This window comes from Bos mutus, chromosome 13, assembly GCF_027580195.1.
Source record: "Bos mutus isolate GX-2022 chromosome 13, NWIPB_WYAK_1.1, whole genome shotgun sequence".
Classification (NCBI taxonomy): domain Eukaryota; kingdom Metazoa; phylum Chordata; class Mammalia; order Artiodactyla; family Bovidae; genus Bos; species Bos mutus.
The window spans coordinates 68,376,264-68,392,317 of NC_091629.1; the positions used below are offsets into that span (position 1 = coordinate 68,376,264).

General features: G+C 41.8%; 1 protein-coding gene across 1 annotated transcript in view; it reads right to left on the reverse strand.

Moving 5' to 3' along the window:
* Positions 1-404: 404 nt before the first annotated feature.
* Positions 405-16,054, reverse strand: part of MCM10 (minichromosome maintenance 10 replication initiation factor) — a 29,345-nt gene continuing 13,695 nt past the window's right edge. Inside the window, 8 exon segments of the mRNA XM_070382037.1 lie at positions 405-1,538; positions 7,075-7,174; positions 7,261-7,303; positions 9,247-9,392; positions 11,429-11,542; positions 12,787-12,905; positions 13,861-14,002; positions 14,541-14,769. Of these exon segments, the coding sequence (XP_070238138.1) occupies positions 7,091-7,174; positions 7,261-7,303; positions 9,247-9,392; positions 11,429-11,542; positions 12,787-12,905; positions 13,861-14,002; positions 14,541-14,769 (877 nt within the window). The 3' untranslated portion in view covers positions 405-1,538; positions 7,075-7,090.

Here is a 16,054-nt window from a genome sequence, read left to right on the forward strand (position 1 = left end):
ATCCATATTATGAAATATTAAGCAATAAAAAATGAACTATGGACACAGGCAACAACATGGCTTTATTTCAAAATATGTGAAGTATAAGAGTATGTTTTGACTCCATTTATATGAAACTCTAGGAAACACAGATCTAAACAGCTCAGTGATGGATGTGACCAGGGCATGTGGCCTGACTGGGAAGTGGCAAAGGCAACATTTTGGGGTAATGGCAATGCCCTCTATCTTGCCTTTGGTGGTGGTTATGTGGGTATATAAATCCGCCAACATTTACCAAACGATATATTTAATATGTGTGCTCTTTGCTGTGTGAAATTTAGCCCTTAATAAAGTTGACTTAAAAAAATACCAATAGTGAAGTCTCTGTTCAAGCAACATTATCACAGACTTAGTTGCAATCTATGTTTCTTTTTTTTTTTTTTTGCAATCTATGTTTCAAATCACTTAATTTTCTAATCTGCAAAATGAGAACAATTCTGGTCTGGCCCTGTTTGGGGAAATATTACACAGTTGTGTTCCTCATTATTTGTGGATTCCGTGTTTTTCCAAAATCACCTAATAACTAAATTTTACTTCTAATTCCAAAAACAGTACCTGTGGTGTTTTTTTGTGGTCACTACAGACACCCACATGTGCAGACTAACAAGAAACTTGAGTTGCTCCTAGCTAAGGTCAAAGCAACATTATTGCTAATTTCAGCTCTGATGTGTAAAAAGATTCCTTTTCGTGCCACATTTGTCACAGTGTTGTGCTTTTTTGAGGTGCTTTTGATGTTGAAAATGGCTCCCAGGCGGAGCGCTGAAGTGCGATCTACTGTCCCTGAGGGTAAGAAGGATGGGATGCACGGATCATCCAGAGAAAATGCATGTGCTGAGATCAGCTTCATTTGGTCAGGAGTCACAGGGCTGTCGACTGTGAGTTCCATGTTAATGAATCGACAATATATATTAAATAAGGTGTCTTTAAACAAACATGTATAATATAAAGTTATTTACTGAGCCAGTGAAGAAAACATGACTAGAGGCTCACAGAAACCTAACCTGTATTTCCTCTAGGAGCAGTGACTGTGTATCTACTAGCTCTGTTGGTAACTTCATGAAACAATTACTATGAATAACAAAAACCCACTGTATATATATTTCTAGTCTTTCTTTCTCAGTGAAAATGCTTTGAGTTTTCACCGCCTCAATTACTGCTGTCTGGCTTTTCTCCAAAACACAAGTCAATTTCATTGGCTATGTGGTCTGACTGTAGGACATGGCAGGTCTCTTCTCCATTTGATCTGGAGAGTTCAGCTGTGTGGCGATATTCTTGGCTCTCTTTAATCTTCAAAACTTCCACAGCTTTTTCACAAACTACTGTCAAGCTGTGCCCACTGATTTCTTCCACCTTTTGTACCTGTTATTTTCTTTAGAAAATGGTTCTTTCTTTCCTCAATACTGACAAATACAGAATTTCATTTTTGGAGCCCATCATCCTTCTTGTGAGCGGCGCTGTTTCCAAATCTCTCCCCACGGCATCCAAAGTGTCTGCTTTACCTGTAAGAGCAGAGGCCGAGATGGGCTGCTATCAGTGACAACTCGGGCAAACAGATTTACACTCCTGAATTTAAAAAAGTAATGTCGTCAGACACATTTAGTCTCTTATAAACATCTAGCTTTACTTCTATCATCAACTTTTACACCAAAACTCAACTCATGCAATCGCTCTCTGTCAACTTTCCTATACATCAATTTGTAATGTTTTTAAAAGTTGAAAACTGGCAAATTTTAAAAGCTGAAATTCAATGTTTTCAGTTCTCTTTGGAGACAATTCCACACTCCTCATTCAGAAGCTTCTTGTTTGCTATTCTGGATCATTGCAACATAAATTAGTTCAGTTTTCCTTCTGTTGTTCGGAAAGGGAAAGTAGTTTAAGAAAACTCAAGAGAAAGATAATTTTCTTTAAAAGCCACTTATTTCCTCTAAACAAAAAAAGGCACAGGGAGTTCTCTGTGGCCTACTGTTAGGATTCTGGGCTTTCATTGTTGTGGCTTGGATTCAATCCCTGGTCAAAGCACTAAGATATTACAAACTGTGCAGCATGCTCAAAACAAACAAACAAAATAAACCCCCCTCCCCCCAAAAAAAGTCTATTGTGAAGATCAGAATACTGTGATCAACCATGGAGGACATAACCATTTTTGTGTGCTTAGACCACCATGTGCTTACCCTGTTCTGATTATACAATAAGCCCTACACTGCTATTAATACACATTGGTAAAGAGGGTAGGAGGATTTAAAGATTGGCCTTGTGATGAACCATACTTTTAATGTAAATGAGTATGTGCCCCCTCCGGCCTACCTACCCCTCTCATCCCTAAATATTCTAACAAAACACACACAAACAGCATCCCCCAGTGGAAGCCCCCCAAAACCTAGAGTAAATGAGAAGTAACTCAATTATATTTTTAATTATTCAAAATTTAAAAGTCAAATTTAAAAACAGGGGCATCTACATTCAGCTCACCCATCCACCTTTATAAGAATGTTACTGCACAACATATACAGAAGTGAATCTGAACTCTCACAACACCCTTGGTTCAAACAAGAACATGTTTCTTATACAGGGAGGGGTCTTCAAAGAGCAACCTGCAGCTCAGTGTCCAGGTGGCTGCTCAGGTGTGACCTACTTCAGACCCACAGCTGTTTTAAGTTTATGGGACAAACACATCTACTTGAAATGAGCCATCAAAAATATAAGAATTTCAAGTGCTTTTGATTGTTTTTGAGATTTAAACATTTTCTCTGTTTAGAAAACAAAACAATACATTCCTCCTGGAAAGTGAAATACTCCTAAAAGTGTGTGACCTTAAGGGGAACACAAGCCTCAGACACAGAAACTTCTACACACAGAGCAGACTTTGATGGAATCTAAGGCATGTGAAATTTATTCCAGGCTCTTGAAAACCTGAATCAACTATCTCCCACAACCACGTCCTTTTAAGAGTTATGTTCCTACTATAATACTATCCTGGGAGAAAGATGTATTGTTTCTAGCTAGAGTTTAAATTTCAAAATAATAATCCGATCAACTGACTCAATCGTTAGGTGGCATTCACTTGGGTCAAATGGTGTTTGCAAACTCAGGCTGCCCAAGCAGAGGACTCTCCTAAGTGGAGTAGCCCGCATGTTTGACCTATCAGTTCAGTTCAGTGGCTCAGTAGAGTCTGACTCTTTGTGATCCCATGGACTGCAGCACACCAGGATTCCCTGTCCATCACCAACTTCCAGAGCCTACTCAAACTCATGTCCATTGCGTCGGTGAAGCCACCCAACCATCTCATCCTCTGTCATCCCCTTCTCCTCCTGCCTTCAATCTTTTCCAGCATCAGGGTCTTTTCCAATAAGTTGGTTCTTTGCATCAGGTGGCCAAAGTATTACAGTTTCAGCTTCAGCATCAGTCTTTCCAATGAATATTCAGGACTGATTTCCTTTAGGATTGACTGGTTGGATCTCCTTGCTGTCCATGGGACTCTCAAGAGTCTTCTCCAACACCATAGTTCAAAAACATCAATTCTTCGGCACTCAGCTTTCTTTATAGTCCAACTCTCACATCTGTACATGACTACTGGAAAAAACACAGCTTTGACTAGATGGACCTTTGTAACATCTCTACTTTTTAATACACTGTCTAGGTTGGTCATAGCTTTTCTTCCAAGAAGCAAGTGTCTTTTTAATTTTATGGCTGCAGTCACCATCTGCAGTGATTTTGGAGCCACCAAAAATAAAGTCTGTCACTATTTCCATTGTTTCCTCATCTATTTGCCATGAAGTGATGGGACTGGATGCCATGATTTTAGTTTTCTGAATGTTGAGCTTTAAGCCAACTTTTTCACTCTCCACTTTCACTTTCATCAAGAGGCTCTTTAGTTCTTCTTCACTTTCTGCCATAAGGGCGGTATCATCAGTGTATCTGAGGCTATTGATATTTCTCTTGGCAATCTTGATTTCAGCTTGTGCTTCATCCAGCCCGGCATTTTACATGATGTACTCTGCATATAAGTTAAATAAGCAGGGTGACAATATACAGCCTTGATGTACTCCTTTCCCTATTTGGAACCAGTCTGTTGTTCCACATCCAGTTCTCAATGTTGCTTCTTGACCTGCATACAGATTTCTCAGGAGGCAGGTCAGGTGGTCTGGTATTCCCATCTCTTTAATTTCCCACAGTTTTCTGTGATCCATACAGTCAAAGGGTTTGGCATAGTCAATAAAGCAAAAGTAGATGTTTTTCTGGAACTCTCTTTCTTTTTCAATGATCCAGCAGATGTTGGCAATTTGATTTCTGGTTCCTCTGCCTTTTCTAAATCCAGCTTGAACATCTGGAAGTTCATGGTTCATGTACTGTTGAAGCCTGGCTTCAGAATTGTGATCATTACTTTGCTAGCATGTGAGATGAGTGCAATTGTGCGGTAGTTTGAGCATTCTTTGGAATTGCCTTTCTTTGGGATTCCAGTCCTGTGGTCACTGCTGAGTTTTCCAGATTTGTTGGCATATTGAGTGCAGCACTTTTACAGCATTGAACAATTCAGAAAACATTTATTAAGTTCCTTGTATTCACATTTTTTAAACTCTCTCCATCCACCCAACATTTACTGAACACCAGTAGGGTAGCACTGGGCTTGGCACCTTGAAATTGAACCACATTAAAATATACATGCTAGCAGTTTGTATATTTGTGGATAAATATATGATATTTATATCATATCATATAATATATTGTGGATAAACAAACCCACTACAATAAGTTTTCTGCCATAGCAACGCTCAAAATACAGCAATAGACAGGAGGAAGGAGCAATAACTGGCCCCAGGGATAATGGGTGGGTATCACAGAGAAGAAAAACTGGAGTTGCTTGTTTTTACCTTTCGTCATGATATCTTACAACATATATGACAATACAGACACAAGGACCAGTCTCCATGTACCCATGACCTGGCTTAAATAATTAGGAACTCGGCCCCTTTTGGTTCACTGAAACCCCCACGTGCTGCCACCCAACCCTTTGTTTTGCTCTGAAAGCCAATCCTCAACATTTTTATCTGTGTTTGAAGACTGACCTGGAAAGGATCTTCGATGAGTAACTCACCTCCCCATCTATTTTTCTGCTTGCGACCCTGTCAGAGTCATATACCCTAATTCTTGCTGGTGACACCAAAACCCGAGCTGGTTCAGCACAAAGACCTAAGACGTTATGGGCACCTCTGAGTTGGGTGCAGGACAAGATGGAGCTGATCCAATGAGACCCCATACTGCCTTATCCGGAATGCTGACCGCATTCTTCTAGCCCTTAGTGCTCTTACAACTGCTCTTTCTTTAGAAGCCTGAGGATGTTTGTATACAACGTGGTTACAGTCCACACTGGACTTCCCTCATAGCTCAGTTGGTAAAGAATCCGGTTTGATTCCTGGGTCGGGAAGATCTGCTGGAGAAGGGATAGGCTACCCACTCCAGTATTCTTGGGCTTCCCTTGTGGCTCAGCTGGTAAAGAATCTGCCCACAATGTGGGAGACCTGGGTTTGATCCCTAGGTTGGGAAGATCCTCTGGAGAAGGGAAAGGCTACCCACTCCAGTATTCTGGCCTGGAAAACTATAGTCCATGGGGTCACAAAGAGTCAGATATGACTGAGCGACTTTCATTTCACTTCACAGTCCACATTCCCATGAGTCCACTCCAACCTCAGACTGTACGGGTCTTGCCCTGGCGGCTAAGCTGCCCTGTGAGTAACGCCTAACGCGGCTCCCGAGTTAGGCATTACTGACACTGCCCCAGAGTTGGGTCCTGTCACCACCTTGATCTTCCACTGGTGGGGAGCCTGGTGCATCTGGATGCCTGGGCTATCTACCTCCCATTCCTTCAGAGTTTCCTCTCAATAGCCATGCAGTTAGTTACCTAACCCAGAGCGTGACCCTGGACTCCCTCTCCAGCACAATCTGTCTGTTCCTTTGAGGCCATCCACCACTGTCCACCTCCATCATCACCCTTCTGTCCAGGCGCCCGCAACATCTCAGGTCTCTGTGCTCTTACATGGGAAGCTCCATTTCTCTCACTGATGACGAAAGTCACACCTACTGCGCTCCTGCACACATGCACCATCTCACAAGAGTCCATGCCACCAAGATATCACCTTCATTTTGCTGATGGGGAAACTGAGGACGGGCACCTCAGCCACAGTCCCAGAACCAGTGAGCAGAAGGGCCCAACTTGAGAGTAACCACAGGTCCCAGTGATCCCCGATCTAAAATTCTTAGTGTGTCTAATAAACAATATCTGCAAATCGGAAACTCCACAGGATTCTCCTTGTGAGATGTTTCTGTTTTCCAATTGGGTTTCATGGTTTCTCTAGTTTTACAGTTGTTTTGGTTAGAGGTTTCAGTTTCTTTAAGCCATATTTAAACAAAACCATATTTTAAGATGATGAAATTTTAGGTATTTCCATTACAGAGCTCTGCAATAATGTAAGGGCACAAAGAACCATATAGATATGAACTGAAATGCCACGTGGGTCAGTGACTTGACTTCCAAGAACAAAATGGAGGTAACAGCAGAATCAACAGAAGGAACCTGGGTTTTATTTAATATTAATATAGTGAAACTATATCAAGGGTGATGGTCATAATTTTCTAAATGGCAAAATGTTGTATTAACTTTAGAGTTGTGAATGCACATTTCAAGATCATTTAGTCCAACCTTCCTCATTTTACTGATGAGGAAACTGAAGCACAGAAGTTAGGCAAGTCACCTAAGCTAAATTCATTCTTTTGCCTCTGGTTGTCCACATAAATACCAGAACCTTACTGTGATTAAGAAGTGACGTTGTATATTCTATAACCCAACAGACAGAGAAACACAACTCTTCATCTACCTTTTAGTATCTCGATTTTCCACTTAAAGGTCATGTTAAATTTGATGTTAAACCAACGCAAAGTTGTAGGCTTAACAGTATTCGACTGTGTCAATCAGGAACATGGGCAATTCAGAGCCAAAACTGTTTTTCCAGAACCACAAGGGGCAATGTAAGCTACGGGTACCTGTTTGAAGTCAGGGCTATTTAAGGCTATTCAGAAATTTGGCATGTTCTTCTCCTCTTGGTAACAAGGTTTCTCCTCCTATCTTTGGACCTGTCTTTTCCTAGAAAAACAGAAACAGTTTAATAAGAAATGGGTCAACAGTATTTGCATAGGTCACTAAAATCTATCACCTTACAGATGACATACCTTTAACATTCCGTCCCGTTCCCATTTGAAGAGGCCACAATTACTGAAACAGAAAAGATCAGATTGACTCAGTGATGAAGTTACAGGTCCACATACATGAAGATAATAGTGCTCCTTGCACTTGTGGGGAGATCCGCCTCATTTAAGCAGAAGCTCACTAAGGTGAGATTCATATTCCAGTTTACATTCTACTGCTACTGAAAATACACACATCAGTGATCTGAGCAATGGGTTTTGAAGTCTGTCAAAAGCCAGATAGATACTTCAGAAAAGGAATTTCAAATGGTAGTGCTGCATAGGGCTATGCACTCTACAGGCGAGGAGAGTGAGCTTGGTTTCCAGTGAAGATCACTGGGATGACCCTCAGATTGAGAAAGCCAGCCTATAGCGACAAGAAGCCCATGGCTTGTTCCTTTCTCCTTTTCTGGAACTCCACGGTTGTAGTAAGAGAGGATTACTCTTCCTTTGGGTTTGAACAATGCTTTCCCATTTTCAGTATTGAGAACAGGGAAGACAGTGATATCTTGACTTTTCCACTGAAAGGTCGCTGTTAAATTTGGGGCCAAAGCAACACAACAGGAAGAAAATCTTTTCCTGGTTCAGAAATTTTTCACTCTCTGTTAGTCAAAGGGCCTAGAGACTCATTCTCATTGTTTAACATGGTAGTTGAGTCCAACCCTGAGAAAGCAGGGAGATACTACAAGGAAAGCTTATTTTCTAGCAATTTTACACTGGGGAGAGAGAAACAAATGAAATACAGTGAAGTAATGGGACTGTGGCTCCCAGGAGCCTTGGATCTGAGAGGGTCCTGGGCATAGGGCCACCCCATCAGGCTCATCCTTTTTCCCCATCTTCCTTAGACCCCACTCTGAACATCAGCTGCAAAGGACTTAGCCGGGAGCCTTTCCATCACCTTCCCCAGCTACAGACCTGTTTAACATCTACTGAGAGAACTTTCACAGCCTATTACCAGATCAATGATGATATTACACACAACTCACTGTCAGACAATTGTAACACATGGGCCAACTCCAGCCTGCCACAGTTTTCATGAATTCTTTTTTAACACAGCCATGTCTGTTTGAGTATTACCTATGACTAGCACAACAACATGTTTGAGTAGTGGTGAAACAGACCACAGGGCTGGCAAAGCCTAATATATTTACCATTTGGCCTTTTACAGAAAAAGTTTGCCCATTTCTGCTCTAGATCAAGAATTGACAAGAGAGGGACCAGAGAAAGCACAAGTTCTTAACAAAGTAACAGTGCCACCTGGGGGCTGAAAAGCATCATATTCCTTCATTTGAGTTGCACTTACTGCTTAGCCTTAATGATCACACTTCTCTGATACTCTGTTTTACACAAGGTCTTGCTGTTACAATATTCTGGAGAGAAGTCAAGTATCAATATATGAATAGGTACTTTAAACAATTCTAATCTCAATTGTTTAAAAAAAAAGCACAAACCAGCTCTGACAAGGGGATGAACCAGCACGGGGTTTGGGTTCCTCCACCCCCACCCTCATTCCAAATCAGCCATGGAGAAACTTGACATGAGAGTGAAGTTTGGGCTCCAGGAAATAAACAACAACCCAAACGAAATAAGTGAACAACAACAAAAAGTAGTGAGGATATGCTGGTGAAACATTCTTGGGAAGACTAAAAGTGACAGCAAAATTGCCTCAAATTCCAAAGAATCAACATCATACAACCCACACCACCCAGGCTCCATTTAGTCAACAAACGTTTCTGATAACCTAGTGTCAGGCAATATATTTAGTACTGGGGTACTGTCGTGGAAGGGGGAGGATCCCCTCCCTCCAGGAGCAGTTGGGGATACCCAGGAGCTGTAAGGAGGCACAGAACAAGGCTGACCCTCTCGGGGTCAAGGACCGTCCGAAGTTTCTAGGGAACAGCATCACCCGGGAATTGCAAAAAGGAACGTTCAGGAAGCCTGTGGGACCAAGAACCCCAGGAATTCTCATACCTGCAGTGCTTCTGGGGGAGTCTGTCAAGGGAGATAGTTCTGTTTCCACAGGCACACTTGAAAAACCTCTTCACACCGTCATGCCAGTGGTAGTCATGCTGCTCGCTGACGCAGGTCTCCAGAGGCTTGAAGTGGGTGTAGGCACACTGCACAGAACCAGCGCAAAGATCTGGTCAAGAGCTCTGAAGGAGAGAGGAGCTGGCTGCCATGAAGGCGGCCTGTTCCTCAGAACTTCTGTTCTCTTATCATTAGCAGGCAGTGATTAGTGGAGTTACCATCTTTCAGGTGCAGTGATCCCTGTGATTTCTTGACTTTCCCCCTATTAATACCATTTTTTTCTCATGTTTGCCCCCAACTTCAGGTGTAAAATTCACAGTAATCTTTTGTGACATCAAGACAATAGCTAGGGAGAAAAAAAGGACTGGAAATTTCTAGTAGCTTTAGTTGGTCTACCCCGTATTCACTCTAGGCCCTGATTATAAGACTACAGGTTATAGGCATGGGGCCTATTTAGGAAGGATGATGAGCTGCTTTTTCACTTTCTCTTATAAGGCCTCTGAAAAGGATTATAAGCTTATTACTACTCCTATTTCATAAGCAGTAAAACCAAGAAAGATCTTAAGTAATTTAATTTTGATCCTTAAAAGGACTGAACAGAACAAGAAATGGTAGGTGAGGGTTGAAACACAGTCAGGACAGTGCTATGTAATTTCTGGTAATCACACTGAGTCTAGATGAACAACTTTTGGTCTTGGCAGCCTCAAACAGGGCAGAATATGGTGGTATGCCAATTGTGTTAGGCAAAATAATCCTCTCATGATATGCACACCCTATTCCCTGGAACTCACAAGTATGTTATGTTACGGGCAAAGGGGAATTCAGGTTGCAGATGGAATGAAGGTTGCTAATCTGTTGATTTTAAGATTGGGAAATTATTCTGGATTGTCCAGGTGGGCCCAAAGGATTCACAAGAGTCCTCAAGAGTGGGAGAGAGGAAAGGAGGTTGGAGCCATGCGCTGAGAGGACCCCACCTCCCACTGCTGGTTCTGATGACGGAGGAAGGGGCTACGAGTCAAGGTATGTAGGCAAGCTCTAGAAGGTGGAAAAGGCAAGGACACGGATTCTCCCCTAGAGCTCTAGAAAGGAATGCACCCTACTGACACATGGATTTCACCCCAGCAAAACCCACATAAAATTCTGACCTATAGAACTGTGAGATAATATATCTGTGCTGTTCTGTGCCCCTAGTTGGTGGTCATTTGTTAAGCAGCGACAGGAAAGGAATACACCATCTCTGTCCTAATATGGCCATCTTGTCAGAGGAAAAGCTGTCCTCTAAGGTAAAGGCTTTACTGACTCCCTAGGGTCTGTTCTTCCTCAAAGGAGTAGTTGGTTCAGTGCCGCCCCCACCAAATATAAAGGAGAATCTAAGGTTTTAAAAATAAAGTCAGAGTAAGTTGTAAGCTAAGCCTCTTCTTCCTCTTACACATGCTCACAATGCTGATTAGTCATGTAGGTATACTCAAAAGGAATGGTAATACCAGGAAACATGTACAGAAAGAACTTTTCCAGGGGACATTTACATTAGGCCCTGAGGAGAAGGGAACAAAAGTGATTGATCACATCTGATGCCAAGGCAAGTTTTTCAATTAAGGGCCCAAGGGACTGGAAACTAAGGGTTGAGGACATGTTAAAACTTGAGAAGGGTGGCTTCCCTGGTAGCTCAGTGGTAAAGAATCTACCTGCAAGAGACGTGTACAATCCCTGGGCCAGAAAGATCCCACATGCCACAGAGCCACTAAGTCCATGCGCCACAACTATTGAGGCTGTGCTCTAGAGCCCACAAGCCGCAATGACTGAATCCCGTGCTCCCTAGGGCCTGTGTTCTGCAACAAGAGAAGCCATTGTAATGTGAAGCCAAAACTGTAACTAGAGAGCAGTGCTCCCAATGGCTGCAACTACAGAAAAGCCCACACAGCAACGAAGACCCAGCACAGCCAAAAACAAACCAAAAAAACTTGAGGAGGAGAGATAACACTGGGGTCCTGCCTAATTAAATGACCCTAAACCCAGGCAGGACTCCGGTCACAAAACATGGCCCCACACCCCACTGAGTCTCCACACCCTGCAAGGTCACAGAGCCCACAGATAGGCCATAGGGAGAGCCATCTCCTGCACTCACCGTCTTGCATGTCACGACTCGACATTTTACTTCCCGGGTGTTTCTCATCTTTTCTTCCATTTGTTCTTTTTTCACCAGAGGCTCAAAATAGTGTTCCTGCAGCTCAGCCTCGGCCTGGAGTGACATGACACCCAGGAGTCCTTAAACCAAATCTGATACAGACTCAGGCAGTTGTTTAATAATAATCAAATCAGACCTGAAGAAACAAGCTAACTATATGAATGGATGGCTCAGTGAACTGCAATCCAAAAGATGCTAAGTAGAAATACGCCCTTAATGGACAAATAGAAGGCATGAAAGCATTTGGTGATGTGTAAGACACTAAATACAAATTTAAACTATTGACGTGATTAGCAGTGTCATGAGCTCAAGTGTGCCCCAGAAGGGAAATGTTTCCATTGTTTCAACACGGACTAGTTTATGGGAGGTGCTGGATGACTCCTCAGTGATGGCATCCCATCTGTTTGATTCTATTCTCCAGACCAAGCACTTGGAAGGAGCAACCCCTGCTTGTCTGGAACAATGTGTAGAAGGTATGAGGGCAGAGAGCTATTCATGACAGAATGTGGTCACGGTTCAAGTCAGCACAGCTGAACAAGGCATAAAGTGCCAGGGAACTTGGCTCTATAGTCTCTCAGGGTTTGCTTGACCTCCTCTCTTGTCTCGAGTCCAGTAGAAAAGTATTTAATTGTCTCCTTAGGCCTTTATTAACCAAAAGAAAGGTAGATCATTTGGCATGCTGGCACTAAATAAGGGACATTTAAAAAATCTGCTGTAATACTTTTTTTGTTATCTCAGTGACCACTACCCCTGCTGCTGACAGGGACCACAAGCGCTACACCTTTTGCAGTGCACAGAACAGTACCTCATACATCAAAGGATTGTTCTGAATGTTCTATAGGGCATCCATGTTGATGGAAAACCTATTATAACTTTTGAACCTAATAGCTTTATTTATATACAACCCTATGACATTTGTGCATGGTTTTAATATACACTGACTGTTCCTAAGGTGCAACCGGACAAGTCCTATGGTTATGGAGAGACAGCTGTGCCTTGATGTCTTGTACAACACAGTAACTTGATATTTTTATACAATATAAAGTTATTATAAAACATGGACTGAAATACTTTAATATCAAAGTCAATTTAAATAATGTTGAATGATACTCTTCAAAGCAACAAAGGCAAAGCTAAAATCTATTAGCAATATTCCTGTTCTTCAAAATAAATTCAAGCAAACCAACATACAATTAATGTTTCAGCTGAGGTAACAGGAACAAATTCTGAGTCCCATAACAAAGCACCCGAGTCAGAGGATAGCTCTGTTACCTGTGACGTTCTGGGCTCTTTCTTACCTCTTTTAAGATCCCCGTGTGCCTCGATTTTGCTTTTAGAATTGTCTGAAATTCCTCAGATTCCAGGTAGGCAAGTTGCTCTCTCCTTTTTTTCTTGGCAGGCTCCAATTCATCCTCAGCTAGAGCAGAATGAAAAAGTGTGAGCTGTCACAGAGGAACTGCAGAGTCAGTGTGCCTCACCAACTCAGCTTCCCCCAGCTCTGTTCCCCGCCATAAGACCCTTCAACTGAATTTACCTCCCCTGGTACCAACAAAGGGAGGCTCTTAGAAGAAGTGAACTGAGAAGTACAAACTAGAATGGAGGGAGGGGATGGAGGTTTGATCACTAAATTAGAATCTCTTTTTCACCTTAAAATAAGGGCCAATTATGAAAAGAGGTAACAACAACAAAACTCCTATCTACAAATTGAGGTTAAAGTGACAATTGTTCAGCTTCAGTTTTAAAAATTAAAATAGGGCAATTTAAAACAAGGTCTGCTCCTTTAAAACAAAGTAAATCTTTATACTAACATATAGGTGCAAAGATCCAATGAGTAATCTCAAGATTTTAAATTGTACATAATTTCATTTTAATTCAACATGATTATAAAAAACAATCAGTTCCAGCTGCAGAAATTCTACTTAGGTACTCTCCATAGAGGAAAAGTGGAAACAAAATAATGACTTTTGATGTCGAGGGCTTCCCTGATAGCTCAGTTGGTAAAGAATCTGCCTGCAAGGCGGGAGACCCCGATCCGATTCCTGGGTTGGAAAGATCCGCTGAAGGAATAGGCTACCCACTCCAGTACTGGGCTTCCCTTGTGGCTCAGCTGGTAAAGAATCTGCCTGCAATGCGGGAGACGTGGGTTTGATCCCTGGGTTGGGAAGATCTCCTAAAGAAGGGAAAGGCTACCCACTCCAGTATTCTGGCCTGGAGAATTTCATGGACTGTATAGTCCATGGGGGCGCAAAGAGTCGGACACAACTGAGCAACTTTCATTTTCAGTCTTTCAGCCTTCAGGCTGATTATGTTTTGGAACATTTCCTCTATAAGTAGTGTCTCTTTCCCACTGGACAGCTTCCCATTTGGAGTACCTTGAGGAGAAAATGTGCTGTTCTTTTCTACACGTTCCTTCACTTCCAGGACATCCTGGGGTTCCTTTAGCTTCTTAATGCTATTTGGGTCTGTTTTTGTAAGAATCCGGCCTTTTGACCTTAATTTGGTTATAGCAGCTAACTAGGAAAACAGAAAAGAGAGGGAGATAAAAATCTAAACGATAAGATAGGCATCTGTAGCTCTGTATCCCTTTCCAATGAATTAACCAGTGAATTCTGGCAGTTCTCAATCACACATTAGTAAAATATATCTTCATTTTACTTAGCGTTATTAACACAATCATTAAAACTTCAAAGAAGGGAAAACAGGTCTCTAAGTTAGCAAACCAAATCTCAGTTTATTTTTTAACTTCAAATAGTCTGTAAGCTTTTAGATCCACAAAAGAACCACATAAACATTTTAGAAGTTTGTTTCTTTCATGTTATCTCCTGCAGCCTGACAAGAAACAATGTGGAAACAGTGGCTAGTTTTCTTGAATTAAATTAATGGCATTGTTGATACCAATTATCATTTAAAACTCCTTTGACTCTAATTATCATGATCAATAAATAGGTATGAGGTAACTGTCTTTTCTGGTTACGGGTATATTAAGTTTGAAGCACCAGCTATGTCTCACAGAATACAAATCCAAGTGGTGAAGAAAACAGATGCCAGTTACCTTTTTGGCTTCTGCTAAGGCATTCAGTTTTGGTCTTGGTGGTGGTGACTCATCAAAAAAGAGGACATCATCTCCTTCTGAGATGCCTCTTCCAAGCTTGGGCATCTGCGTGGTTGGGGTTCCTTTCATCTTGGGGAATTCAGCCCCCGTTGGTGGAGATCGACAAGGCGGCTGCTGAGAAGAGGATGGCACAGCTGGGCTCTTGATTTCACTGGAGCTTTGCAGAAAGCTTTATAAAGAAAAAGGCAGTCACAAACTACGCACACAAGCACAAAACACACAGACTGGGAGATTGCAGGCAGGCCACCAGCTGATAAGTAGTCGTTAGTAAAATAATTTTCCATCCTTGGTTATTCAGATTAGCGCACAGTAAAAACAAAACTAACCTCACTAATTCTTCAGTTAACTGATTTTTCACTGAATAAATGCTAATTGTTTCACCAATTTAGAACTGATTACTAATTTTATCAATTGGCTTTCTAGTGGGGTCGGTATATGGAGCATCTTCAGCCCTGAAGGTTTGCTGTGCCCTCTGGTTAGCTGAGATGCTTCAGGAACTCACTGAATCTGTGTATTTTGTCTATTCTACTAGGATGAGGTAACACACACGATACATTTGGAAGTCGTTGAAGAAGGGTGCTGTTAATATAATTCACACTGATTATTTTATATATGGGCTTTTTTTTAGTTTTAAGATGATATTTTATTTTTCTACTATAGTTGTTTTACAATATTGTGTTAATTTTTGCTGTATAATATACCTCCTCCTTCTTGAATCTCCTATTCCTTCATATGTGGCTTCAAGGGCTATGTAAAAACAACAAAGGTCAGAAATCACTTGTCCAAACCTCTCATTGTTGAGATGAAGAAACTGAGGCCCAAGACCCCACTGCCCATTAAGTGACAGGCTGAGGACTAGTACCAGGTAATCCTGAGCCAGTCTTCTTTTCACTACCATATTATCCCCACTTCTGTAAGTTTCAGGCTGAGTCTGCAAACAGCCTACCAGATGCTGCCCAAAGATAAGTTATGTTTGGCCAGGAAAACTTTGAAAAACTTTAAACCGTAATGCCTTTAAACTGACAGGTACTTTCCACTCCCCACAAGGTCCACATATGTCCATGTATATACACATACATTCATGTCATCTGTAGGCCCCTGATGAATACTGCTATAGATAGTCTACCAGGACCTCAAACTAACCCACCTGAGGCCAAATCTGTTCCCCTATTTTTCCAAAGCATCTCTTCCTGACTTGTAATAGACTTTTCCCCTCCATGGAACCACATTAAGAGCCCAGGTCTGGGACAGCAATGGTTCAACACTGGAGTAGAACAGGTAGGTGTGAGTTTAAACTTGGCTCCACCATCTACTAGCTCTCTGGTCTTCAGTTACATTAGTCACAAAACAAGGATAATAACACTTCACAGATTATGGTAAGGACCAATGTGACGTGTGTACAGTGTAAAGCATGGTGGTCAGTGTACACTGGGTGCCTGTAGACAGTAGCTTTT